The following is a 24,124-nucleotide window of genomic DNA, read 5'->3' on the forward strand; positions in this document are numbered from 1 at the left end:
GAGTGGTGCCTAAATATTCATTAAATTGTACAAATCTGTGTGTTTTATACACCAATTTAATATAAAATATCATAGTAACTTATTAGTTTTCAATTAAATTGGGAATTAGTTAGAGTTTAAGCCCACTGTTGGACACGCTTTCCAACACTAGACAAGAAAATGTCACGTCGAAGAAACAGAAGCGACGACAAAAGACACAAATAAAAAAGCTTATTTTGCGCAAGATTTCATATAATTAAAGCAAACGCAAGGATATGCGATTAAACATTTAGGATGTGTAGTTAAATTATATTAAATTACAGAGTTATATTGCCAAAGTAAACGGTATACAAGCAACGAGAGCCCCGACGACTACGCAGTTTTTGGGAGAGTAGAGTGCATTCTAGTGCAAGAAGTGAAAAGTGCGTGTGTGCGAAAAGCAGAGAAAAGTTCGGGGGCATAAAGAAGCAGAAATAACAACACAACACACCAAATTTACAGATACACGCGCGCGTACAGCAAAACGCACACTCTGTAAACAGGCTAACCACCATCCCCGCAGCAGCCGACGAGTCACCAATTTGTGCCACACACACAAAAAGAACGACCAGCAGGCAGAAGCAGCAGCAGCAGCCACAGCCAGCATTAACAACAACATCATCATCACATTTGTAGCTTCCATCAGAAAATGAATCGCACGGATGGCTTGGTCAGGCGCACCGTGAAGTACCGCGAGAACGGTGCGGAGGGTGCAGCTGGTGGCTTGAATGCCAATACACCAGACGACAATCAAGATCCAAATGACAGCGGCAAGGATCAGGAGGATAACATCGACGATGGTGACTCCAAGGAGACGCGGCTAACGCTTATGGAGGAGGTCCTTCTGTTGGGTCTCAAGGATAAGGAGGTGCGTTACCCATAAAAACACTCTGACAGGCGAGTGGAGTATGTACGTTCCCGCCTTATCTTTGGCGCTCGAGCGCTAATTAATTGCTTTCTGAAGATGTTTGGCAGCATCAGCAACTAGCTTCGACTGTGATCTTGCTCTTTCCCCTTTTGTTGCATTTTTGGCTTGCGACACCTCCATGTCGTGGCCCCCCGTGCGCGTTCGCCTCCCATTCGGAGGTCTGTTGTGCAATAAACTATGAATGTTTTCCTATATAAGTAACTCTGGCTTTTAAAGTTGCGTTTCCACCTCCCCTCCCCCCCATTTGTAGTGGCCATAAATCTGTCTTCTATGACGTTTTGCCAATCTGTTTGGATGTTAATTTATGCAGAACTGATTCCTATAGGTTTTGAGCTGTTTGCTGTCTAATATCTGAAGGTAGAATGAAGCGTTGCTCTCTGGCTCTATCATTTAGTCCGATTAGATTATCCAATCCACAGCTGTTGGGGCCGCATAAGCTTGATTCAATTACTCAGTTTTCTAAAAATATACCTTCTAAGAGATGGAAAGAATGCCCGCTACTTCGATGTATTTCGAGTAAAGCGTACAGAAAAGGTCAAGGGTTTATTTTATAATGCCGTGTTAGTAGGGAAACGGAACTATACCAAGAACACTGTGATCTAATTTTTATGTTTATCCTTATATTTGATTATAGATTATAGCTAAGTGCTCTATTCAACGAAATGGGACCCTCATATCTTTAAATTTGTGAATGCCACAGCGAAAGAGCACTTGGTTTCCAATCCCTTGTAATAAAACAGGAGTTTACATCATACATTTTGTTTCTCTAGTTCTTAAATGTTTTTACAATGTCTGTTTAATGCTTTATGCTATGAAAAACACTCCTTGTCTTTCTACTACAACGCTCACTCTGCTCACACATTTAAAATAGCTCTTCCTTAAACTTCAAATCAGATACAGCCTCCGGCTTTGGGGACTTTGAAGCATTCCATCAAACGAGTTTTTCTTCCCCCTCTCTCTCTCGCTCTCTCTCTCACTGTGTGTCTATTTCTTAATTTGCATATTATTAAGAGATATTCAGAAATATATTTGCATAATATTTGGTATGTTTGCCATTAAAATACGTGCCCCATTGGAGTGTATACTCAAATTTCTTCATTGGAATACGTTTTTTATATTGTATTTCATTGGGCTGATCGTTCGGGTGCTTTATCGCTCAATTGTTGTTCTCAGTGATGTAAGTAGACTTGTATATATGTAGTAGTATATTTGCCTGTTCATATGTATATGTCTCTGTGAATGAGTGATACGACGTCTATTTGTTTTTATTAGTAGTATATTATACCCGCAGTGGCCGGGTGGAACCAGAGAACGGACGTGGACATGAACGTGTCGCTCTGCTCTCCATTGTTTCTCTTGAAAGTATTCTGTGTGGCAGCAGAAAGAATAAAAAAACTTCTTATCAGAGACATTTTTTCACCATTTGGTTAATTGTTTGAGGAAGTTCTACAGAAAATGTTCCAGCACACGCTTGCTTTTCATCCGTCGTTTCTTATCAGCCCTATGGAACGTCACTCAATATTTGAAAAGATATGCATAAAAGAACCTTTAAATATCAATGATACGGTTTTATGGTGTTTCGAATGATTCATTCGTGATAAGGGTTCGACAATTAATTGAAGAAAAATAGGTTTAATGGCTACCTTTTATCGGTAGCATAACAATCGATGGCTTTATCGATATATAAGAATTTTATATTCGAAAAATTCTATTTTTAAACCATACTCTCTTCAAATTTGATTGTTTATTGATATATTGTATATTTTAACAATGCAACATTGTCCAGTATTTAATTATATGGAAATATTTAATCGTACATCAAAAAAACTGCTAAATTAATTCATAAAAATTTTTTTTTTTTTTTTTTACTAAAAAAGCAAATAAATCACCAAATTATATAGTTTTCTCCACGTGTTGCACGGGAGAAAAAGTTAAAAAGTAATATTAAAAAATAATAATGATGTCAGGGCCGAAGAGCCTTTTTTTGTCGGGAACACAACAGCTGTTTAAACTTTTGAACAGTTGAATTTGTTTAGGCTATAGCAACGAGAACAGAACCAAGCCAACCTTTTGGGCCGGGGGCTGCTTTCGGACATTTCCATCAATAGAAGCCAGCCAGAAACAAAATTGCTGTGTAAATGGATCTTAAAACAATACATAGATCTTCTGCATAAGTGCAGAATGCATTTAGAGGGTGTGTCAATGTACTTTACAATCTAGATTCTGGAGAAAATATAAAAAAAAAGATTTAAATATTGAATGTTGAGGTGGCCAGGTTTTTTTAAATTTAGGAGCATTTTCACTGGGCGTATTTGGTTTTTGGATTCATTGTCCCGAGCCTCGGTCTGGAATCTATTGCGTCTTTTGGATTATTGGTCCCTAAACCAATCACACAGCTGCCTTAATGGCATTGCATGTATTTTGTTTATGCATTCTCGGGCATTGTCTTTTGCGCTTGTGCATCTTCCTGGCATCGTTCGCGGAAGAATAAATCTCAATGCAGGGAGCCAGGCCATATTTCAGAGGCCCTTCATAAGTTCTTAGCATGCAATCAAACAAATAATTATTCACAAGGGGATTCTCTCCAACAATAAACCTATGAAGCCATCCACTTTCCGTCTTATTAATGGAGTCTAAAATGCATATTTCTTAACCTTTTGTTGCCAGGGTTACACATCGTTCTGGAATGACTGCATATCAAGCGGATTGCGGGGCTGCATTCTCATAGAACTTGGCATCCGAGGACGTGTGATGATTGAAAAGTCTGGCATGCGGCGACGTGGCCTATGTACAAGGTGGGGTCGTGAAGAAATACACATATGTGCTACCCTTTTAAATGATTCCCATATCTTTTGTCTCATAGAAAATTGATACTGAAATCTGATCAGGCGACGGGTGATGTTCTTTTGGATGAGGCGTTGAAACACATTAAGGAAACAGATCCACCAGAGACGGTCCAGAGTTGGATTGAATATCTCAGTGGTAATTATTATTAGCCTACAGCTAATCCTATAATGATTATAATGATATGGTTTCTGTTTCAGGTGAAACTTGGAATCCATTGAAATTACGCTACCAGCTAAAGAATGTACGCGAACGTCTGGCCAAGAATCTGGTGGAGAAGGGTGTTCTGACAACGGAAAAGCAAAACTTTCTGCTTTTTGATATGACGACACATCCGCTCAACGATAATGTTGTTAAATGTCGTCTGGTTAAGAAGGTAGGACTGCGTATAACCCGTCCGAAAGAATACCTTCTAACCAGCTTTCCTTCTGTCTGTTGCAGATACAAGATTCAGTGTTGTCTAAATGGGTGAATGATCCACAGCGCATGGATAAGCGTATGCTGGCGCTAATCTTTCTGGCGCATGCCAGCGATGTCATTGAGAATGCCTTTGCGCCGCTCAACGATGATGACTACGAGGTGGCCATGAAGCGTGTACGAGAGCTGTTGGATCTTGATTTTGAAACGGAGGCGGCCAAGCCGAATGCGAATGAGATACTTTGGGCGGTCTTTATGGCGTTTACGAAATAGAATGTGGGATACCACTCCTCTCAACAGCACACACACACACACAAGAAAAACACAGACCCAAATACACACACACACACAGATCTGGAATACATTTTGCTGCTTTTTGTTTAAGAAACGAAACTTTTGCTGTGACTGGGACTCCTCCATTCAGTTTCAATCAAATATCTATGTTATACTTTAAGCAACCCCCCAGAAGAAGAGCAGCCATAAAAGATATACCATCTATATATAAACGATATAAAGAAGCTGCAAAATTCGAAACAGTATCCAATCAACAGATCCTTTCACCTTTCGGTTAAATATTTCTTTTACGTATTCAACAAATATTCCGAATAAACGAAACGAAACGATATGCTAGCCAATAGTTGAAGTTCTTTTCTAAACAAAAAACAAAAACCACAAAAATATTTAATAAGCTGTGTTCCAGAGTATGTGACTTGAGTATAAATCGAAACAGAAAAAAAATCAGTTAACTCTTGAGGTGTAGCTCGGGAGAGAGAGATTGACGAGAGTGCAGGAGATCGAAGCAGATCGCAAGAGATAGGAGCTATGGCAATGTTTTTGTAATTATAAACTGTAACACCTAATTGTAAGTGCCGTGCAAAACTCTACAGCCCCCACCCCCGCCCCGTGCAAATCTCTATTTTTGTCTGACGATCCTTCTATATCCTACACATACCATACATACTTTATATATATACATATTTTTTAATGTCCCCCCAAAATTGTGTGTGTTGTCTATTATCAATTTAATTTGTGATTGCCAGGCGGAGTATCAGTTCAAAACGTTTATTAAATTCCGCACTTTCGCTTTTTGTTTAAATTGAAATATAAGTACAGCTACACACAAAAGTATATGTGCACCTGCCCCAGACACACACACAGAAGAACAGACAGACAGAAACACTCGCAGAGACATTCATCTTAGGAAACCTTTTTATTTTATTTTAAATTGTTATTGAATTTCGGGAACATTGAAATTGAAAGATAAAAAAAAATAATTTTCTAAATGCTAAAGAGAAAACCTTTTCTAAATGTTAAAAAACAAAAACAAAACATAATATATACAAGAAAAAGAAGAAAACAAAATATTAAATTTAGAGGAGACAAAAAAAAGAGTACGAAAAAAACCCAATCTATGTAAATGTAAAATGTGCACGTCAAATAATAATAATTCTTAGATATTTAAAGGCCTAATAAAATATATAATACAATATATATATACATACATACCATATAAAACGAATATGTATATGCAACTTTGCAAAATTCTACCCATTTATGCGAATTCGGGGATCGATATATTTCATTCCCATACATAATACTTGGGGCATACACATACCAATTTCTTATAGTACTTGCTATGCTTGGATGAGGATGGCTAGATCTAGGGAGGGTTCTTGTATATTTTCAGAAGTTACTCGTGTGTAGATATTCGGAGGAGCTATACATTTTACTCTATGCAATCACTAGGATCTATACCATATAATAGATGTTATTACACTTCTACAATTTTCTTAAAGTACAGGGCAAGCGTGGAAGATGTGGAGTCTCTCAAACACTCAAATATGAGGATATGAGATCTTTACAACGAAACGAAATGAAACAGGGCTACCTTTTTGAATAGACAGTCACATGGCGACTTGTTCAATCTCTATTTAGAAAGAGAGTACAATAGTTTATTTAATTCTAGCCCGTTGAGGACCTTTATGGCGAGAGGTTTTGTATGAAGGGTTCTACATGTATCCAAAAGTTTTATTTAGAAAGAACAAAGCTCCGAAATATTATCTAGACAATATATATATGTATATATATATGCATAAATGTTTCTAAGATATTTCATCAATGAAACTATGTTAAGATTTTTAATAAATACTAAGATTAACTCTGGATTTTCGATAATTTACAGAACAGGAAACGTAGGATAAAAAGATGTATTTCAGACAGTACCTCAACCGATGTACACACCTAAATATTTATGGATATCTTTTCTATGATTATTGAATTTTATCCATCAACTTGCTAACTCTAGCCAGCCCAACATCTCATATCGATGATCTTAAGTTCAAAACTTTTTAATAATATTTTTAGTTTTATTAAAGGGATTTTATTCCATAATTTGAATACGCTTTAAGATCGACCGAACGAATCATATGCTATCATTTATGGAATACAAAGCCCAGCATAAATGTCCTTTAGACAGAACATCAATCGCACTCCCCATACTCCACATACGAGCACTCGCATCTTTCGTTTGAAAATTTAAGACAGATTTAATATCTATAAAGACTTCCCCTCCTTCAAAATCCACCACTATCTTATATCAAAATATTCTATCTAAAAAAAAACAATTTTCTAGCGAATTTTGTGTTTTTATTAAAGAGTTTTTATTCCGGTTTTCTTTTTTTCACTTTCAGTAATATATTTTTCGTTTTTGCTTTTCTGTCTGGGGAGAAGGCCTGGGTGTAGTGTGAGTAGGGGCAGTATACCATAGAATTATAATAGTTCTCACATCAAAACATTTATGTTATAATAATAATAATAATAGTTTGAGTTACATTAAGTAGTGGATAAAAAGCAGGGCGCAGCGCACACAAAATGATTGACAAAAAGATTAAAAATACAAAAAAAATACGTGTGATGGGGGAAAAACACTCTAAAAACTCTAAATCATGATCTATAATTTGAATCAATTGAATCCTCATCCTAAAAGATCTCAAGTGTGGTAGGAAATTTGCAAGTAATTTTAAATTACATTTTTGTTTTAAATATTTATGGAATTTAATAAGAGAGTAAAATTTTGATAGTTGTTGGCCTCGTTTATCAAATGTTTCATTTTTTAAAGGCCCTGGGCGTTCAAGAATTCATAGATCGAAGGGAAATTTGTTGGAAACAATGTGGAAAATGTGAAAACTTTAATAAAATTAATGGAAGATTTGATACGCTCGAAATGATAGCAATTAATTAAATATATTTATAGATGTATATGTATTTATATGTAGATATAATTGAAGTTCCAGCTCCTGCTTCACTCCACACGAGCCCACATGCCACATGCCACGCACATACTCCATATACTCCTCCTCACTTGCCAAAGCGACTGCGCATGGACGATAGCCGTCGCATACGTGCCCGATTCTGGGAGTAGCTATCGGACCAGTCGCGTCCACCGCTGGAGGAGGCAGCTGCGGCGGGCAGCTTGTACGTGTAGCCTACGTGCTAACTTAACAGATCCTTGATCTCCTTGTGCATGTAACAGAGGAAATCCACATAGCTGGCAGAGCCATCAGTGCCCCGATCCTCGATGAGGAAATGCCGGAACACGCTCTCCAGTTTGTCGTTCTGTCGCAGCCAAGTGATCTGTCAAGAAAGAGATTAAAGAAATGTATCCTTTTGCTTAGGGGAACCTTAAAAGAGAGATTTCCTTACCCTCATATAGCGCGAGCGTTCCTGCATAATTTGCTCGAGAATATCAGTGATGCGTCGCGCCAGTGGCGTCTCCGCTGTAATGTTGAACCTCTCGAGAGCCAGCTGCTGCAGTCCCTGGACTCCAAACACGGACTGCACAAAGTTCTGGGACAGCGACTGACCCAGCCAAATGAACAAATGCACACCGTTCTCCAGTATATAGGCGCCATCCTCTGTGATCTTCTCGTGCGTGCAGCGCACTGGTGTCGGCAGCTCCGTCTCCTCTGCACTGACATTGTGTATGGGAATGAATCTGGGATACAGATAGTTCACAGACATATTCAGATCCATCGAGAGCACAAACTGAATGACAAACGAGCGATCGTCCAGCGTCATGTCCGAGCCACCCGATATCGCATCGTTCTTGAGCAGGCACGAGGCATACAGCGGCAACAGTTTGAGGCACTCGGGCAGGATCAATTGTCCCGCGGATGTGGGCGAAGTGCAGTGCTTGCGATAGCAGGCCAAAATCTGTGCCGAACGATGGATTAGGTTATCCTTGACCTGTTTGGGTGTGTGCTCCATTAGCTTGAAGCATGCCTGCTTCGCAAAGAACAGCATAATGGCATCCAGATCGCAGCTCTTGAATACATCCGCAATGGTGGTGGTCACGCGCAGAGCGAGATTAAGGACACGCAGACGACGCTGGCCACTGCACGAGGTATACAGCAGGGCCACCTGCACATAGACGTTCTCCTCTGGCGGCAGCTTGTCATCGTGTTTGATCTCAATGCTCACAGACTTGGTGGCATCTGTAAAAAGGGTTCGATTAAAGTTTAGAAAGGGATAATTTAAAAGGAGGCGTGCACCCACCAATACTGGCCAGTTCCACATCCGTTGTGTTGGACATGTAAAAGTGTCCAAAGAACTCTGTGGGTCGTATGCCCGCCGATGTCCTCACACGCATCACCGCATCAAAGGCAATCGGCCGCGAGACGTTCTTGATGATGTCCTCGATCAAACGCTGGCCATCCACATCTGCCTGGAAGTAGGTGTACTTGTACACCTCCCCTCCCGTCAGGCGGGCTACCTGTCCAATAGTGGCAATGTCGATGTACGCATTATTAAAGACAAACAAATCCACCGAGCATCCCTGCTGCACGCACTCCTGTCCGAGCGTATTGTACGCCGTGGTCTGTGGCGTCAGCACAGTCTTCTCTTTGTCGGTGCCCAGGAGTTTCCGGTCATCGCGATTCTTTAGTTTACCCGGTGCCTCGGCAATGGGCAGGGTGGAGTTGAACACGAGCAGCTTGCCCGCCGCATTGGAGGCTTTGAGGGCCTCCAGACCCGCTTGAATGGCCGGATAGAGAATTGTTTCAGTTTCCTTGGTGTCTGCAAACATGCGCGGTATCTCCTCCATCAGAGCATCAATGACGGCTGCAGATTCCTCTGGATGGCAGAGGAAACCATCGAGTAGCGGCATAAACATCTCCTGGACATCGCCCACCACCATCATCTGGGGCTGGGCGAGGTTGCTCTTGATGTTGTAAAAGTGCACGGTGCTGTTGTAGGTGATGAAACCCACACGCACCTTGGACTTATCCTGGCCCTGATCCACCGGCAGGTGCTTGAGTATGTTCTTGATTTGGGCGCACAGCAGATGGACCAAGCCCGATTTGACTGTATTGTAGGATACATCAATGATGAAGATAAATGCAGGCACCTCTGGCTGGACATTGTTCTGTTTTGGGATAGAGATAAAACCATGAAGAAAGGACTGCATGGCCTTGTGGGCTTTATTCGCTTACACGACAGTAATCATTGGTGGCCAGAAATTCGTAGGTTCCCAGCAGCAGTTCAGGTCTTTCATGCTTATCCACACGCTGTCCTGTGTGATCCAAATGCTGATAGTAATCGGGATGGACTGCCAAAGAAGGGAAAACCATGATCGTTAGAATACATGAATACATTCCTTAAGGTCCTTCAGCGCTCACCCTCCGATGAAACCTTGCACATCAGGCACTGGAAACGGCGTCCTGCATCCACAAACTGCATATTGGGCGACATGTATGCCTTGCAGCGATTGCAGCGAATGGGTCCCATATCGCCAAAGTTCACAATCGGCGGCTCCAGCTCTCCCTTTGCAGTGCGTGCCAGCGGCGAGATGTTCAGCGTGAAGGGCAGAGCCGTGGTCTTCAGTATGTCACCCGTATTGGGGATGCAGTACAGCGATGAGCGCAAGTATCTCGGCGACGAATTGCCCTGATCGTGCACTACGAATTTGGTCGTTACCAGCGGCGGCAGCAGACCCGGCTGATTGGTGACGAACGGCCCACCGGCTAGCCTCTGGTTCTCAATCATCACTTGAATGGGATTCGGCATTTGGTCGGGATCCAGACGGCGTTGCTGCGGTGCCTGTTGGTACATGTTGCCGGCTCCAGGCATCGGAGGTTGCTGAAAAAAAGAATTGGTAGGTGATATTGGTATCCCAAGAAATGGCATTTCTCACTCACATTAAAACCAGGACGTTGCTGCTGTCCTGGCTGCCCTGGATAGCCGCCTGGTTGCGGTGGGTATCCTGGCGCTCCAGGCTGTTGTCCAGGTTGCGGGGGATAGCCCGGCATGGACTGCTGTCCGGGTTGTGGGGGATATCCCAGGGCTCCAGGCTGCTGTCCGGGCTGTGGGGGGTAGCCAGGCTGCGGAGGATATCCTGGTGCTGATGGCTGTTGTCCAGGCTGTGGAGGATATCCTGGCTGCTGTTGTCCAGGATATCCACCAGTTTGTGGCGCTCCAAATTGTGGAGGTACCGCCGATTGTTGACCGGAAAGCGGTGGTGGACCACCTGGATAGCTGCCTGGGAAGCCACCCGGCTGTGGTGCTCCTGGTTGCTGCTGAGGTGCCCCAAAGGACGTTCCTGGTTGCTGCTGCTGTGGTGCCCCAAAGGATGCTCCTGGTTGCTGCTGCTGTGGTGCCCCAAAGGATGCTCCTGGCTGCGGTTGCGGCGGCAATCCAGGTTGCTGCAGTGGCGGCGGCAGACCTGCCTGAGACTGCGGTGGCAATCCCGGTTGCTGCATGGGCGGCAGACCCGACTGCTGTGGCAAACCGGCCTGCTGCATGGGCGGCAATCCCGTCTGCGACTGTGGCGGCAGTCCTGCTTGCGTATATGTTGGTGGGGCACCCGCTCCCGGCGGCAAGAGAGGCTGGCCTGGTCTTGAGGTGCTCACACCAAAGGGTCCTCCAGCTGGTTGAGCTCCTGGCGCTCCCAGGGATGGCGGCGGCGCAGCTCCTCCTGCGGATTGGGGCGTAGCTGACTTGGGCGGCGGCATATGGGGCAATCCGGACAAATGGCCGCTGTTCAGGCTCATCTGATTGATGCCACTGGCCACGCTCTGCGGGGTATTGGTAGGCGGTGGAGGAGCACCGGTTGTTGGTCCATTGGCATAGCCTGCTCCTCCTCCACTGGCAGGCGGCGGCGCAGCAAAAGCATTATTATTGTTGGTCGGAGGCAGAGACGCATTCGAATTGAATTGATTGAAACCCGTTGGCGGCGGCGGCTGTGCACCCTGACCGGCGGGAGGGGCCGGCTGCTGGGCAACCTTCAGAGGCGGCGCAGGCACCCCACCACCACCCACATTAAGGCCACCCATCGACGTGGCCAGCTGGAAGAAGGAGAATCGTTGAGCATCGGAGAACATGTTAAAGCAATTTCAATTATATATTCGTTATCTACAAGCACAGCTTCCACTCTTCCACTCATTACGAAATCGAATCTTGACCTTTTTAATGAATGAAGGCTTATCAGTGGAGGGATTGAACAGTCCCCAATCCACGACCCAACGGAAGATTCTTTGAATATAAATTGAATGATGTATTTTACCTGCTGCTGATAGTTGCCATTGAGGTACGTTTGTGGGGCCGACGATGGGGGTGGAGCTCCATACTGTGGTTGTTGCTGTTGTTGCGGCTGCTGCTGCTGTTGAGGTGGCCAACCAGCAGGTGCACCTCCCGCACCCACTGGCGGCGGGGCTGCTGCATATTGTGGCTGCTGCTGTGGCTGGAATTGCGTAGGCGGCGGCCCGTACATATTCGGATTCATACTTTTGGCCCACAGATAAAACAGACAACTTTCACACACACAGAGAGAAAAGAAATTGACAGCAGCTCAAAGTTCGCCAAGGCAAAAACACAATTTCCTGGCTTGTTTGGGCCACTTTCTTTCCACTGACTGCCGCTGCTGGATGCCCTTCAAGCGTTCCGCTGGAACTTTCCTTGGCCACGGCACAGGGATTGCAATTAAAAGCGAAAATGGTTTGAAGCAAAAAGGAACTTCCACGTCAGTTCCCTAATTCGATTTTTTTTGCTGCTTGCCACGTAAAGTTGTCGTCTGCGCGGGGTGACTGGCAAGCAAATCAGCTGTTCGCAGTCTCTGTTAACTAACACGGCGTGCTGTTAGCGCACTGTAGTTGCGTGTAGAGGTGGTGCGTGTAATGTAATAAAAACAATTTGTGACGTCACGTGGCCATATCTGCTTGTAATTATAAATTAATGAAAAAAGATACAAATTCCAATTGTTTTCTAATTGTATGCACACTAAATTTTGCAAAAGTCAAATTACAAAAACAATTAAAAATTTGAAATAAAATGCGGATCATTTTACGCGTCACCTTATTCGATTGCATCTCTATTAGATGATGTCAGTAACTTAGTGTAAAATTTCGATCATTGGCTGCAGATCCTTGTTTATCCTTAGTCTTTGATGCGGAAACGATGATCGCTTAACTTGCAATGGAACCGGCGTGTGAGTATAAGAACATTAGTTACATTGTTTAGTTTAGTTAGTGTATACCGAAGTTTCCCGCGTTTTTAACGCGACATGCGTCCCAAATAAGGCGCTTGAAGACCTTGCCCATCTCAATGGAAACAACACTCAGCACAAATACATCATTGAAGCGCAGATTCAGGATATCCAATGCGAAAATGGTGGCATATCCACCCTTGCGCACCTCTCATACGAATCGCTCCTAATGGAGCCTTGGAGACACCTCCTGCTGCAGAAAAGCCCAAAAAAAGAATCCAGTCTTTTCCTTAGGATAGAATATCGAATTATATAATACTTTGTTGAGAGTTAGGAGACTGATGAATTATTTTGCCAACTGATTTTGTCCCCCTCGGATTATTTGTTAACCGAAATCCCGAAACACTTGAGACTCCCTCGGATAATTGCTGGCGAAAATTGCATTTCTGATACCATCGAAGAACTTCAGACCGGCATAGTGTTCAATTTCCCGGATGTCACAGAGGAAAGAGCGCAAATTGAGTCCATCTGGAAGGGCAGTGTTGGGCAGAACGTAACCCTCCATATAGGGTTTGCCCAGAGGCAGCTTCGACTCCACAATGATGACCTTGAAGAAGTGCGTTGGCACTGCCACCATATTCAAGCCAATCATCTCGAACTCCACGCTGAGTTTGCCTCCCGTTCGCTGCTTGGGCTTGTACAGAGGACCCGTGCAGACGTACACCGATCCAAAGCGAAGGGTTAGATCCCTCACATAGATCTCCAGTTTGTTCCAAGCCCCACTATTGAAGCCGCGACCAATTTGTGGTGCTATGTTGGTCAGGAAGAAGGTTTCGTTGCAGTGGCTCTGGAGTCCGCGATGATTGCCAGCTGCCGCCAGATGACCACGGTCGAAGCCAGAGCGATGATAATCCGCCAGGGTTGATCGGAAATTCGAGGGCACACTCAAATCCGGTCGATACGAGGCACGATGTCGACTCACTTGGCCGGACTGCAGTGCGTCCACCTGCAGATGCTCACACACCCAATGGGCCACACGATTCCGTCGATCGTAGGATAGCACAAAGTCACTGTACAGCCGTAAGTCATCCAGACCCGGGAAACCATACTTCATGATCTGCCTCAGTCGATGATCAGCTTCATCTTTAGTTCTAAAGAAAGAAAACTACTTGCATAAGGGTGATAATGATTGATAGATTCTGGCGAGGACCTCTCCTTACCACTTTATAGATTTTGGGACTAATGTAGTAGGCATAGGGATCTTCTTGTATCAACTGCTGCAGCCTTCGACTGGCGATCTCGTGATGGGAGTAAAAACCTGCCACAAAGGAGGTACAGACAGTGGTCAGTCCCAGGACAAGCCCAAGAGCCAATAGGTGCCATTTTCGGTTCATTGAAGGGGGACGGGACGCAGGATGAAGGCTGTTAAGGCTAAAGTTTCATTTTGTTTTGGGGTAAATGAAAGATTTTCCTTGGGTAACTGAGATCCCAAAGGTTGTGATTCATAAACAATAGGAAAATTCTTGCTAAAGTTGACTTTGGTTCCTAAAACTATTGGTTTTTAGAAGTAATGTTGTTTATAGTACAATTTCCAGTGATCTGTATGAGGAGTTTGAGCTCTTAACATTATGCAAGAAACCCATTGCTATTCAACCCTTTGGTGAACTAAAATCTCTAAGAATTTACTTACGGGTCTAGCATCCATCAGCACTTTCGGATGAGCGGAATATTCAAATGTTGTAAGGATTTAAAAATGATATCACAAAGCTTTAATTCTGTTATTTCTCTTCTCTGGCTCTGTTCTCCAATGCTTTAAAGTTTTCTGTGTCCCAAGTTCAAAGAGTGCCGTGCCTTTTGTAGAAAATCTACAGCCAACACTTCGTTGCACTTTCCAACTGCATTAAGTCAATAGAAAAAGTTGAAGTCATCGTCGCAGCGTCCCGAAAAACTAGAAAGCCCTTGGGACAAAGCCAACCATGGCACCCCAGCCTCAGTCTCAGCCAAAAGTCCCCACCAATCCACCTTTCCACCCCTTTTTTGAACTACATAATAAGCGTTTTTGGGGGAGGGCAATGCCTGACTAAACCAAAAACGGCGTTAAGATTTATACGCCAAATCTCGTCGTACTTTGTTATGCTTAAAAATGTTAGTTGAGGATTTAGAGTTTTTCGGTTTTTGGTCAGAAAAGTTTTGGCTCTCTGCAGAAAGTTGGAAAAGGTGAAGTGGTGGACTGTACCGGACCGTAGAGGTGGAGGTAGAGTGTGGGGGTTTGAATAATGTTTTGGCCTGGAAATTTTAAACTTTGAATGGAATCATCTACAAATTATCAAAGGAAGTTTTAATACTTGTTAGTGAGTGAAATAATACAGATACAAATGTAATGTTTAGTTAAGAGACTAGCACAAAATCGTGTCTATATAATTCTATACAGAATCAACGTCTATGCTGTGTTGAGCATAAATTGGGAAGGAACTAGCCATCTCTATTCTTCAATCCCCATTCCACAGATTCAACACTTCAATTCGCAAACTTGTTTTCTTATTTCCAACACAATTTATAGCAAAAACCTTTAATGACAAACGACCATTGGAAAACAAAACCCCCTAGGCAATGGACCGACCTCCCTCCAATCCGTTTGGGGAAACAGTTTGTAAGGAAAATTTAGCCTTGGCAAAAAAGGAAAAACTTTTGCGACACTTGACAAAGGTTCTGCGAAATAGAGAAAAAGAAAAACTCCCAGAAAATAGCGCAAAAGTGCAGTAAATTTGTAGTCGAAAGAAGAATTTTCAGAGGCTTCAGGCTCTCTGATAAGCATCTCATCATTGTCAAAGCCAAATGGAAACCTCAGATTTCTGCTCCTTGAACTCTCCTCAAATCCATTTGCAATTTGAGGCAGGCCCGAGGCATTGCCAATTAATTTTCAACATCTAATTGGTGGTTTGCCAAATTCATTAGGGGACGAGGATGTGTTTGTTCTGCCCTCTGGCCTTGCCTTGCCCTGCCCGGCCAGCCTCCTCCTCCATATTGATTGATTTGAAGCCTAAAGGGCAAGGAGGGGGAAGTCCCTTGGCAGCTGGGATGCACCTCAGTCCTGGTGGTCCTGGTGTCAAGGGTTTGACGTTTTTCCTTTTGCGGATTTTCTAATCAACAAGGCTCTCGCCGAAAATTTGCATAATTAAAATGCTGCTCAGGTGTGCCAGGAGTTGAGCCGAACGCAAGACTTCCCACTGGAGGAGGGCTCTCTCTGGCTGGGGAGACTGGCTAAGTGACTGAAAATTTGTCGCCTCATTTGAGTTTGGATTAATGAATTATGTACTCGGGGGGCGGAATAATTAAACGAGCTTCAAATCTGATTAGGGGCCAGGCAATTAAACGTTAGAGTAGGGATTCTTTGCCCGCCCTGTGGTTGTGGTTTTTTTTCGGGATATGCGGTAATTATTTGCTGACTGACAGCCATAAAAATGTTGCCCGAGGATTGGAAAAACCAAGCTCATTAATGCTTGGGGGTTTCACTCGTTTTCTTTTTTAATTTTGTTGAATTTATTGCAGGTCCACTTAATGGGGTAATTAACTTATCTGAGGGGAGGGATGGGTGGTAGGTGGTCCAATTTTATATTTGTTTTTAACTTAGTTAATAAGTGAAACATGTTCTGGGAGAGAAGGATGTGGCCTGGAGGCGAGTGCTTAAAAATGGACTGCACATAAAGGTAAGCGATCCGTTAATTGGGGTTTGTTTGTTGGTGGTTTCTGGATTTTTGACTAGAATTTGGCTTAAAAAATCATGAGTTAGCCTGTTAATGAGGAATTATTACTACAAACCACAGCAAACTTTTATAAAATAATAACACCTAATATACTTATTTCTGTATTATTTTATTTGTGTTTTCAAGCTTGAAGCTGTAGATCCATTGTTTAAAAGTAGAATTATACATATATACATTTAGATAGTCTTATATTAAATGCCACGAAAATACAGGAAACGGAAACGGAAATATGTTGAGAGCAAAGCGGACGTACATGAGATTCGTGTAAACCTTGGAACGGAAGCGATCTCCCATCTCATCCGCCTGCATGAGCTTATGGAGACTCGTAAGGTAGCAGGATAAATACCAGATAGTGAAGGTCTTTAAGTAACCTAACCTTATTAGAATACGTTACAATCCCTGGGCTAAGATCTCTACTCACTCCCTTAAAAGAGACATTTCTGAGATTTGGCTTTTTTCAAGAAAGTTCTTGGACCAAACTAATTTTTATAAAAACTAGGTTCTTTAATGCTTTTAATATTTCAAAGTTGAGTGTCCCTAAATACTGCCGATCTGTTTTTGATTTTCTTTCGTTTTTTCAAAGGTTTTTATTACTAATAAATAGTAGTATTATTTATTATTTATTTATTTATTTTCAGGCTGGATACACGCACTTATTTTAGTTATTTACAGAGGTGATCTCAACAAGTGATATTTTCTATATCTTAAATCTTTTCGAAGACCTTTTTATGGAAACTATGGGAGACGTCTAGGCATCTCCGTCTCAAGTTTCCCTTTTTTTCATTTCAATAAACGATCGTATACTGCTCGTAAAAAAGCATAATGATATTCCATCCAAAGAGGATCAATATATCATCTTACCTTTATTTGTCCCTTCCCAAAAACATTAACAAGGTGATCTTAATCTCTACATCCCCATGTTTTTTTTTATATTTTATTTTCGCGAATATCGAATATCAACGAACAGAGATACCTACTATTGTCGATGATCGTCGTTGTCGTCATTAGCAATTAACACCTCTAGCCTATAACTTATAACGAAAATGCTCCCAAACAATTATCACGAAAAGAGGGAGAGAGAATGAAGGAAGGGGAGACTGAAGTGGAGAGGTAGACATGACGTCGCCACGCTATATCTCTCTCTATAGTTCCCTGTGCCATTCGGCGGTTCGGCGATCGTTCAGAGCCAGAGCCAGAGCCAGAGCGTTTTGTCAGTTGTGCACGCACCATTGAGCAGGTCAGAGCTCTCATCTGGCTGGTCGGCGGAGAACATCTAAATTGGTGGAGTGTACGGGGGAGATCGGTAGATCAGATCAGAGTCAGAGTCAGAGCAACGCACGCACACGAGCTCTCAGACGCCCCGTGGCGATCTACAAACAGTCATGATCTCGCAGCTGAATCTGATCACCATCGTTGGTGCGGTGGCACTGAGTGCTCTAGCATCGGGTGAGTCCGTAGCAAATACATACATGTGTATATAACTCCATTATTGAATAATCTAAGCAAGTGTTTACCCTCGTTAGCATCACCTACAAGCACCAGCACAGAGGCAACGGCCACACAGCTATCCATGGAGCTGTCTCCCCAATGCAATTATACGCTGATCAAAACCAAAACCCTTGGCGTGGATCCCTCATTCTGGAAGAAGTTCTTTACGCATCTGATACCCTTCGTGGGAAGTTCACGGAGTAAAATGCAATTTATACTCTTCAAGCGGGACTTTGCCGATTGCGGAAGAGAATTGTTAATCGACAATAAGGAGAATCTGAAAAACTCTGGCTTCGATGCACGTCATCCCACAAGGTAAGGGACGGGGGATTTCCTCGAAAGATTAATGTTTGCAATCGTTTACAGAGATGTGGGGTGGGGACTTTTTGTTTGGAATCGGAATGGGAAATGGGAATGGGAGTGAGTGCTTTAGAAATTCGTGTGGCGGAATAATTGTTCGAAAGCTGTTCAGAAAACGTCATAGAGTGTATTTAACACTCGGTTTGATATATATTAAAAGCAAAATTAATATTTGATAACTTCTATCACTACATTTAATGAATTTTTTGCGAGAGTAAATGCAAAAACAGGTTTTGTATATTTTGGTTTCTTACCCCCGCTTATCGCATTGAGTCATTGCCATTTGGCTTTTTAGCGCTTGAACATTTTAATTAGCAATTAAAAAGCTCGTAAATATATACTAGAGCCATGCATGTAATTTTAACATGCTCTACAGAAATTTTGCATTACGGAAAATAATGATAAGATAAGTTTTTGGCAAGAGAAGAGAACTTAATGAAACAGAGGTTCGATATTGTAGAGTTTTAACAGAGGTTTTTCATTGTTCTTCTACTGTACTGCCTTTTCAGAATCGTCATACACGGCTGGATGAGTCAGAGCAAGGGTTCCCACATCAGGAAAGTGAAGAATGCCTATTTGAGTCTCACCCAACCAGGACTGAATGGAGAACCACCAAGGTACGAGGACTTCAACGTGATCGTCTGCGATTGGAGTAAGATCTCAACGAATGTGAACTACTTTGGAGTGGCCAATATGGTAGAGGATATGGGCTTCCTGCTGGCCGATCTAGTGCGCTATCTGCACTTGAATGCCGATCTTCACTACGATGACGTCTATGTGATTGGACACTCGCTCGGGGCACAGATCGCAGGAAGTGCGGGCAAGCAGATACAACCGTTCCGGTTCAACACGATCTACGCGTTGGACCCGGCCGGACCAAAGTTTCGCGATCAAACGGATGAGTACCGCATCGATGCTAGTGACGCCACCTACGTGGAGTCCATCCAAACAAGCGTCAGCCTGGGCTTCGAGCAGCCAGTGGGGCATGCCACCTTCTATCCGAACTACGGCAAGAACCAAAAGAAGTGCTATGTCTATGGCTGTTCCCATAAGCGGGCCCACGACTACTTTATGGAGTCGCTGATCAGTCCCGCTGGATTCTGGGGTCCTCGTGCCGAACGTCAGACAAATGGGACGTGGATCCTCTTCCTCAGCGACGGGGAGTTCCGTATGGGCGGGGAGCCATCGGTACCGAAGAATGGCACTTTCTACGTAAAGACCTATGCCAAGCCACCCTATGCCATGGGCCACCGATGGCAGACGGAGCCAGATCCCGAAGAAGATGATGAAAACTCAACAGATGAATAGCACGACGGAGGAGGCAATACACTTGTAGGAACTGTGAATAAAATATGGTTAGAATTTAAACAGAATGATTGAGGTTTTGTCTTTGGTTTGACCGTAGTTTTGTTTCTATTTAGATTTCATACGAGTAAACCTCACAAAACCCGAAAAACCCTGAATGTACATATGCTTATCTTTGCCCTTTGTCTATGCAAAAACCTCTTATCTTTAAAGTAATTTCAAACATGTGAAACAATTTCAGTTTATGACAAAACGTTATCCAAGGAATTTGTTTGTTATATTTTTGACGTAACCCAGATCAGATGGTTATTTATGTACACCGTGTACTTCATAATGTTTTCGTAGCATGGAGTATATATAGTGGATGTCCATTCCGTAGTTGTTCCATAAGCAGGTGGAAAATGTTACGAGCTCCAAGACTTTGCGGGATTTTGTTGGTTCTACTAGCCATGGCTGTGGCCAGGCCTGAACGAGATCATGTTCGATTTTCAAGTAAGTGGCCAATAGTCGGTACGGACGCGGGAATCGCTGGATATAAAAGTAAAGGACAGGCAGAAAAACCCGAGAAGGATTCTAGAGAAGCAAAAGAACAGGCACGGGACGAATATTCCGAAGATGCAAGTGAAGAATTATTTGAAGAATATGAAGAATCATTTAGAGAATCATCGAATGAATTTGCTGGAGAATCTTTTAAAGTGTTGCTTAAGCAACTTCGACAAGAAGGAACACCTATTCAACAAAATACAGAAGAACCAATTGTTCCAACAACGATGGGATCAGGTGAAATAACTACGGGATCAGGTGTCCAAGCAACTACGGGACCAACTGTTCCACCAGCGATGGGATCAGGTGAAATAACTACGGGATCAGGTGGCCAAGCAACTACGGGACCAACTGTTCCACCAGCGATGGGATCAGGTGAAATAACTACGGGATCAGGTGGCCAAGCAACTATGGGACCAAGTGACCAAGCAACTATGGGACCAACTGTTTCAACGATGGGATCAGGTGACATAACTACGGGATCAGGTGGCCAAGCAACTATGGGACCAACTCTTCCACCAACGATGGGATCAGGTGAAATAACTACGGGGTCAGGTGGCCAAGCAACTATGGGACCAACTGTTCCACCAACGATGGGATCAGGTGAAATAACTACGGGATCAGGTGGCCAAGCAACTATGGGACCAAGTGACCAAGCAACTATGGGACCAACTGTTCCACCAACTATGGGACCAGGTGACCAATCAACTATGGGACCAACTGTTCCACCAACTATGGGACCAGGTTACCAATCAACTATGGGATCAAGTGAGCAATCAACTATGGCATCGAAGCCAGAAACAACCAAAGAAACGAGTCTGGGATCGACTGCGCAGACAAGCCCGCAAACAACTGAGAGTCCTAGCAAGACAACAACCGAGATGCCAGATGAATGGACCGAAGATTGGCCCGAAGAAGAAGAAGAATCAAACGAAGATCTTTTTGAGGAGGTAGCGGAAGAAATTTGTTCATGGTTCATAGAATGGTTATGTTGGTACTGATAAAACTCTACGAGTACCTTATACTTTACATCAGAGGAGCCTTCGATTTTGTTTTAGTACGTATTTTTACACATATGTATATCAGACTATGTTTGAAACTAAGCTCAAATTGTTTTGAATTATATTGAGGAAACAATAAATTGTGCAATAATGACTTCAATTGTGGTTGCTTACGTATTTGTGTGGCTTTTGCTGATGATCCATATCAAAGCCATAGCCATACCCAACATGGATCCGTTTCTAAACCAGCCAGATACGGACTATGAAGATGTGGAAGAATGGGGCGGTAAGTAAATGAGTTATTTTTGGTGATTGCAAGAATTAAAAGTTGAATTTCCAGCAATTTAAGGTCCGCAAAGAAGGTCCACCTATAAACACTGACACTACACTGAATAATTGAGCGGTGCCAACAACATTCAATCGTTAGGCCCCTAACATGTAACATTTTCAGGTGCGACCTATGCCCTCCGCCCACCCATCAATACTCATCATGGCAAGGCCCTGGTTATAATATTTACACGCGATTCACACAGAGAAAGCCTTGAAATAAAATCGATCACAGCTATACCCGATATGGACCTATTTTTAGTGGACAGTAAGTAGTGTGTTTTTTTCCAGCTTATTGAAAGACTTACATGTTTCATTTGAACGATTTAAATGCCTCATCTCATCCTGATAAGAGTTCGTGGAGGTGCTTCCCCATAATCTGTTGATGCCCCTCAAGACTGGTGTGCTCATAGAATGGAATCAACTTTACTTCCAAAACTTTGAAGAAATAATTACAAATTAAACAAATAGAATCATATGTGGGTGTTTTGATATTTCTGTGCTTTTTGCTGTTTATCACGGACTTAGACGATGTGGATCCATATTTAAACGAGCCGGACATGGACTACCAGGATTTGTTTCATGTTTCACTTTCCGAAAATTAAGGGCTATGATGCCAGACGATGCCACTGCCACTCTGCTCTTCCTCTACGTTGCACACAATATTTTGAACTCAAAAAAATTTAATTAAAAAAAACAATATGTTACCTAAATTGTGGCTGGTTGTAGGATGTGGTGTGTGCGGGGTAGCTGCAGAACATTGCAGTTTTCGTAGCGAAATCCTGGACCTGGGCAAAGTTTGTTGTTAATACATTTACTCGGCTTAATTAGTTGAGATTTTACATTATTCACAGCCACGTGTGACCACCAAGTGGGCTTAACCTTTGTCCTTCCCCCCCCGTCGTGTGCTCTTCTCTCTCCTGCTCCAGCAACATCATAATTTTCACTTAATTAAAGTTGTCCTTTTTGTGGGTGCTGTGTTAGAGTTTGGTCTGGTTGGGCACGGCCGGATGTGGGAAGGCGAAATGTTCTTCTGTGGAATTTTTGGGCACATGTGGAGCATGAGGATACATGAGGTATCCAAAGAATATATCATCTTCCGATACACACAAACGATCAAGCCAATTATGTCTCAATAAGCAATTATGTACCAGCACATTCAACATGTTATTGACAGCTGGCCAACATGCAAAGGAAACTCGTTCATCTTCCAAAAAAGGCAACGAAACATTCAAGGCAGGCCATAAGACAATTGAAGTTTCGACATAAGTCACTGATTGGCTTAATAAACGTCTCAACGCACTTATCTTATCGTAATTGTTGTCCTAAATTGACAGATTGACGGGCATTCGAAATGAAAGCCAAGACCAGCCGCAAGGATAATCCCTGAGGTTTTCGCACACACACACACACATCTGCATACGGGGTTAAATCTCAGGTGGAGAATGGTTTCACTTAAATTTTATGCAAAATCATTTACCCTTTTCTTGAGGATGCGAGGAGGGTGCCCCCTGCCGAAATAGTTGGGTTGGAATTCGATTAAACGGGCAATGCCTGAATGTTAGCCCCGAGCCGGGACTACAATGTCGATTGATGATTGTGTGTGTGTGTGTGTGTGTGGTTTTCTACCCACTGAATTTTATTATTTAAATTTCACATTCATTTTCATGGCATATACATTATTTATGAGGCGTGTGTGCTTGAGTTTTTGGCATTCTAATTAGGACATCCCACAAAATGTCTCCCCAGATGACCACAGGAGGACATTAGACTCCGTAACCTTCCCTTCTCTCTGGCTAAAATCCTTAGAATTCTTAGAGCTGGGTCCACCCTTTTTCGGTTAAGGCCTAGAAATGGACCGTGCGTAAAGCCTCAGAGCAACATAACTTACTGGATGTGTGTGTGTTCGGTGTTGAGATTGTCACGCCCAAGGAGCCAAAGGAGAGAAGGGAAAAATTAAAATAAAATCAAGTTTCTTTTCTGTTGTGAAAAAAGGGCTACAAAAGGCGGCCCCAGATATCCCCAACAAATGAGTCTCCCGGCAACGACAACGATATGATACCGATGACAATGACTTACACATCTCGCAAAAAAGAAGGACCTGCAGCAGGACACACCACAGCACTCACACTTCGACCCATTCACACTCGTTAAAGTTCATGTGCACACGCACTTAGGTCAGCAGATACTCGTACTCGTACTTGTACGTATCGAGGAAGTGAGAACGTACGGATACGGCTTTCGGCTACGGGTAGACTCGTATTCTGTATCTACTATTTGTGCAATTTTACAGCATTTTTATGGCACACAAGTTTTGTACTTTGTGCCTGGGACGGAAAGGGGTGTCCTGCGTCCGGTTTCCTCTTTAAAATATTTAAATTTGATGTGTGTGTGTGTGTGTGTATGGAGACCCAGCAATTCGGCTTCGTTGTGTGCTCAACTGTGTAATAGAGGCGGCCGTCTTGAAGTAATGGAAAGTACTGCGCAAAATGGCTATAGTCTGAGATACAGGCAGGGCCTGAAAATTGTTAAGTTGAACTTTTTAAACAAAAAGTTTGAGTGCATAACGGCCTGTCAGATCTATGGCGATGGGAAGAAGAGATTGTGCAGGGGACATCAAGAGTGCTGATAAGCCAGCATGCACATTTAACAG

General features: G+C 43.0%; 4 protein-coding genes across 6 annotated transcripts; 2 read left to right on the plus strand and 2 right to left on the minus strand.

Moving 5' to 3' along the window:
• Window positions 1–133: 133 nt before the first annotated feature.
• Window positions 134–4,929, plus strand: LOC108162070 (Golgi phosphoprotein 3 homolog sauron). Its single transcript, XM_033393078.1, has 5 exons — window positions 134–886; window positions 3,614–3,741; window positions 3,810–3,928; window positions 3,991–4,166; window positions 4,232–4,929. The coding sequence occupies exons 1-5, from the start codon at window positions 668–670 to the stop codon at window positions 4,478–4,480; spliced, it is 891 nt and encodes a 296-aa protein (XP_033248969.1). The 5' UTR covers window positions 134–667; the 3' UTR covers window positions 4,481–4,929.
• A 1,967-nt stretch (window positions 4,930–6,896) lies between these two features.
• On the minus strand, window positions 6,897–12,251 carry LOC108162935 (protein transport protein Sec24C). Its single transcript, XM_017297921.2, has 7 exons — window positions 11,766–12,251; window positions 10,402–11,547; window positions 9,883–10,342; window positions 9,697–9,812; window positions 8,762–9,629; window positions 7,910–8,700; window positions 6,897–7,840 (listed from the first exon to the last, which is right to left on the minus strand). The coding sequence occupies exons 1-7, from the start codon at window positions 11,982–11,984 to the stop codon at window positions 7,700–7,702; spliced, it is 3,741 nt and encodes a 1,246-aa protein (XP_017153410.1). The 5' UTR covers window positions 11,985–12,251; the 3' UTR covers window positions 6,897–7,699.
• Window positions 12,121–14,175, minus strand: LOC108162938 (endonuclease G, mitochondrial-like). The gene is made up of 2 exons (XM_017297924.2): window positions 13,904–14,175; window positions 12,121–13,848 (listed from the first exon to the last, which is right to left on the minus strand). The coding sequence occupies exons 1-2, from the start codon at window positions 14,075–14,077 to the stop codon at window positions 13,069–13,071; spliced, it is 954 nt and encodes a 317-aa protein (XP_017153413.1). The 5' UTR covers window positions 14,078–14,175; the 3' UTR covers window positions 12,121–13,068.
• A 3,264-nt stretch (window positions 14,176–17,439) lies between these two features.
• On the plus strand, window positions 17,440–21,949 carry LOC108162937 (phospholipase A1 2). 3 transcript variants are annotated; one of them, XM_017297923.2, is made up of 5 exons: window positions 17,440–17,893; window positions 17,971–18,250; window positions 18,805–21,430; window positions 21,485–21,739; window positions 21,825–21,949. In XM_017297923.2, exons 1-3 carry the CDS (start codon window positions 17,830–17,832, stop codon window positions 19,601–19,603), a joined length of 1,143 nt encoding a protein of 380 aa, XP_017153412.1. In that variant the 5' UTR covers window positions 17,440–17,829; the 3' UTR covers window positions 19,604–21,430; window positions 21,485–21,739; window positions 21,825–21,949. The 3 variants fall into 3 exon arrangements, with proteins under 3 accessions (XP_017153412.1, XP_033248968.1, XP_033248967.1); XM_033393077.1 differs by lacking the exons at window positions 17,440–17,893; window positions 17,971–18,250 and having other exon boundaries at window positions 19,601–20,380; window positions 20,450–21,430; XM_033393076.1 differs by lacking the exons at window positions 17,440–17,893; window positions 17,971–18,250 and having other exon boundaries at window positions 19,601–21,430.
• Window positions 21,950–24,124: the final 2,175 nt, after the last annotated feature.

This window comes from Drosophila miranda, chromosome 4, assembly GCF_003369915.1.
Source record: "Drosophila miranda strain MSH22 chromosome 4, D.miranda_PacBio2.1, whole genome shotgun sequence".
NCBI lineage: Eukaryota > Metazoa > Arthropoda > Insecta > Diptera > Drosophilidae > Drosophila > Drosophila miranda.

What these genes read in the sequence shown, in the direction of transcription:
- LOC108162935 (XM_017297921.2), bottom strand. Translation starts at nt 11,984, where the DNA reads ATGAATCCGAATATGTACGGGCCGCCGCCTACGCAATTCCAGCCACAG. An exon ending in ATGGCAACTATCAGCAGCAG is followed by an intron (nt 11,548 to 11,765) that starts GTAAAATACATC and finishes TCCTTCTTCCAG; the next exon opens with CTGGCCACGTCGATGGGTGG. An exon ending in GTGCAAGGTTTCATCGGAGG is followed by an intron (nt 9,813 to 9,882) that starts GTGAGCGCTGAA and finishes CTTCTTTGGCAG; the next exon opens with TCCATCCCGATTACTATCAG.
- LOC108162937 (XM_033393076.1), top strand. Translation starts at nt 19,903, where the DNA reads ATGGTTATTTATGTACACCGTGTACTTCATAATGTTTTCGTAGCATGG.
- LOC108162938 (XM_017297924.2), bottom strand. Translation starts at nt 14,077, where the DNA reads ATGAACCGAAAATGGCACCTATTGGCTCTTGGGCTTGTCCTGGGACTG. An exon ending in GTCCCAAAATCTATAAAGTG is followed by an intron (nt 13,849 to 13,903) that starts GTAAGGAGAGGT and finishes TTATGCAAGTAG; the next exon opens with TTTTCTTTCTTTAGAACTAA.
- LOC108162070 (XM_033393078.1), top strand. Translation starts at nt 668, where the DNA reads ATGAATCGCACGGATGGCTTGGTCAGGCGCACCGTGAAGTACCGCGAG. An exon ending in TGGGTCTCAAGGATAAGGAG is followed by an intron (nt 887 to 3,613) that starts GTGCGTTACCCA and finishes TTTTGTTGCCAG; the next exon opens with GGTTACACATCGTTCTGGAA. An exon ending in AATGTCGTCTGGTTAAGAAG is followed by an intron (nt 4,167 to 4,231) that starts GTAGGACTGCGT and finishes TGTCTGTTGCAG; the next exon opens with ATACAAGATTCAGTGTTGTC.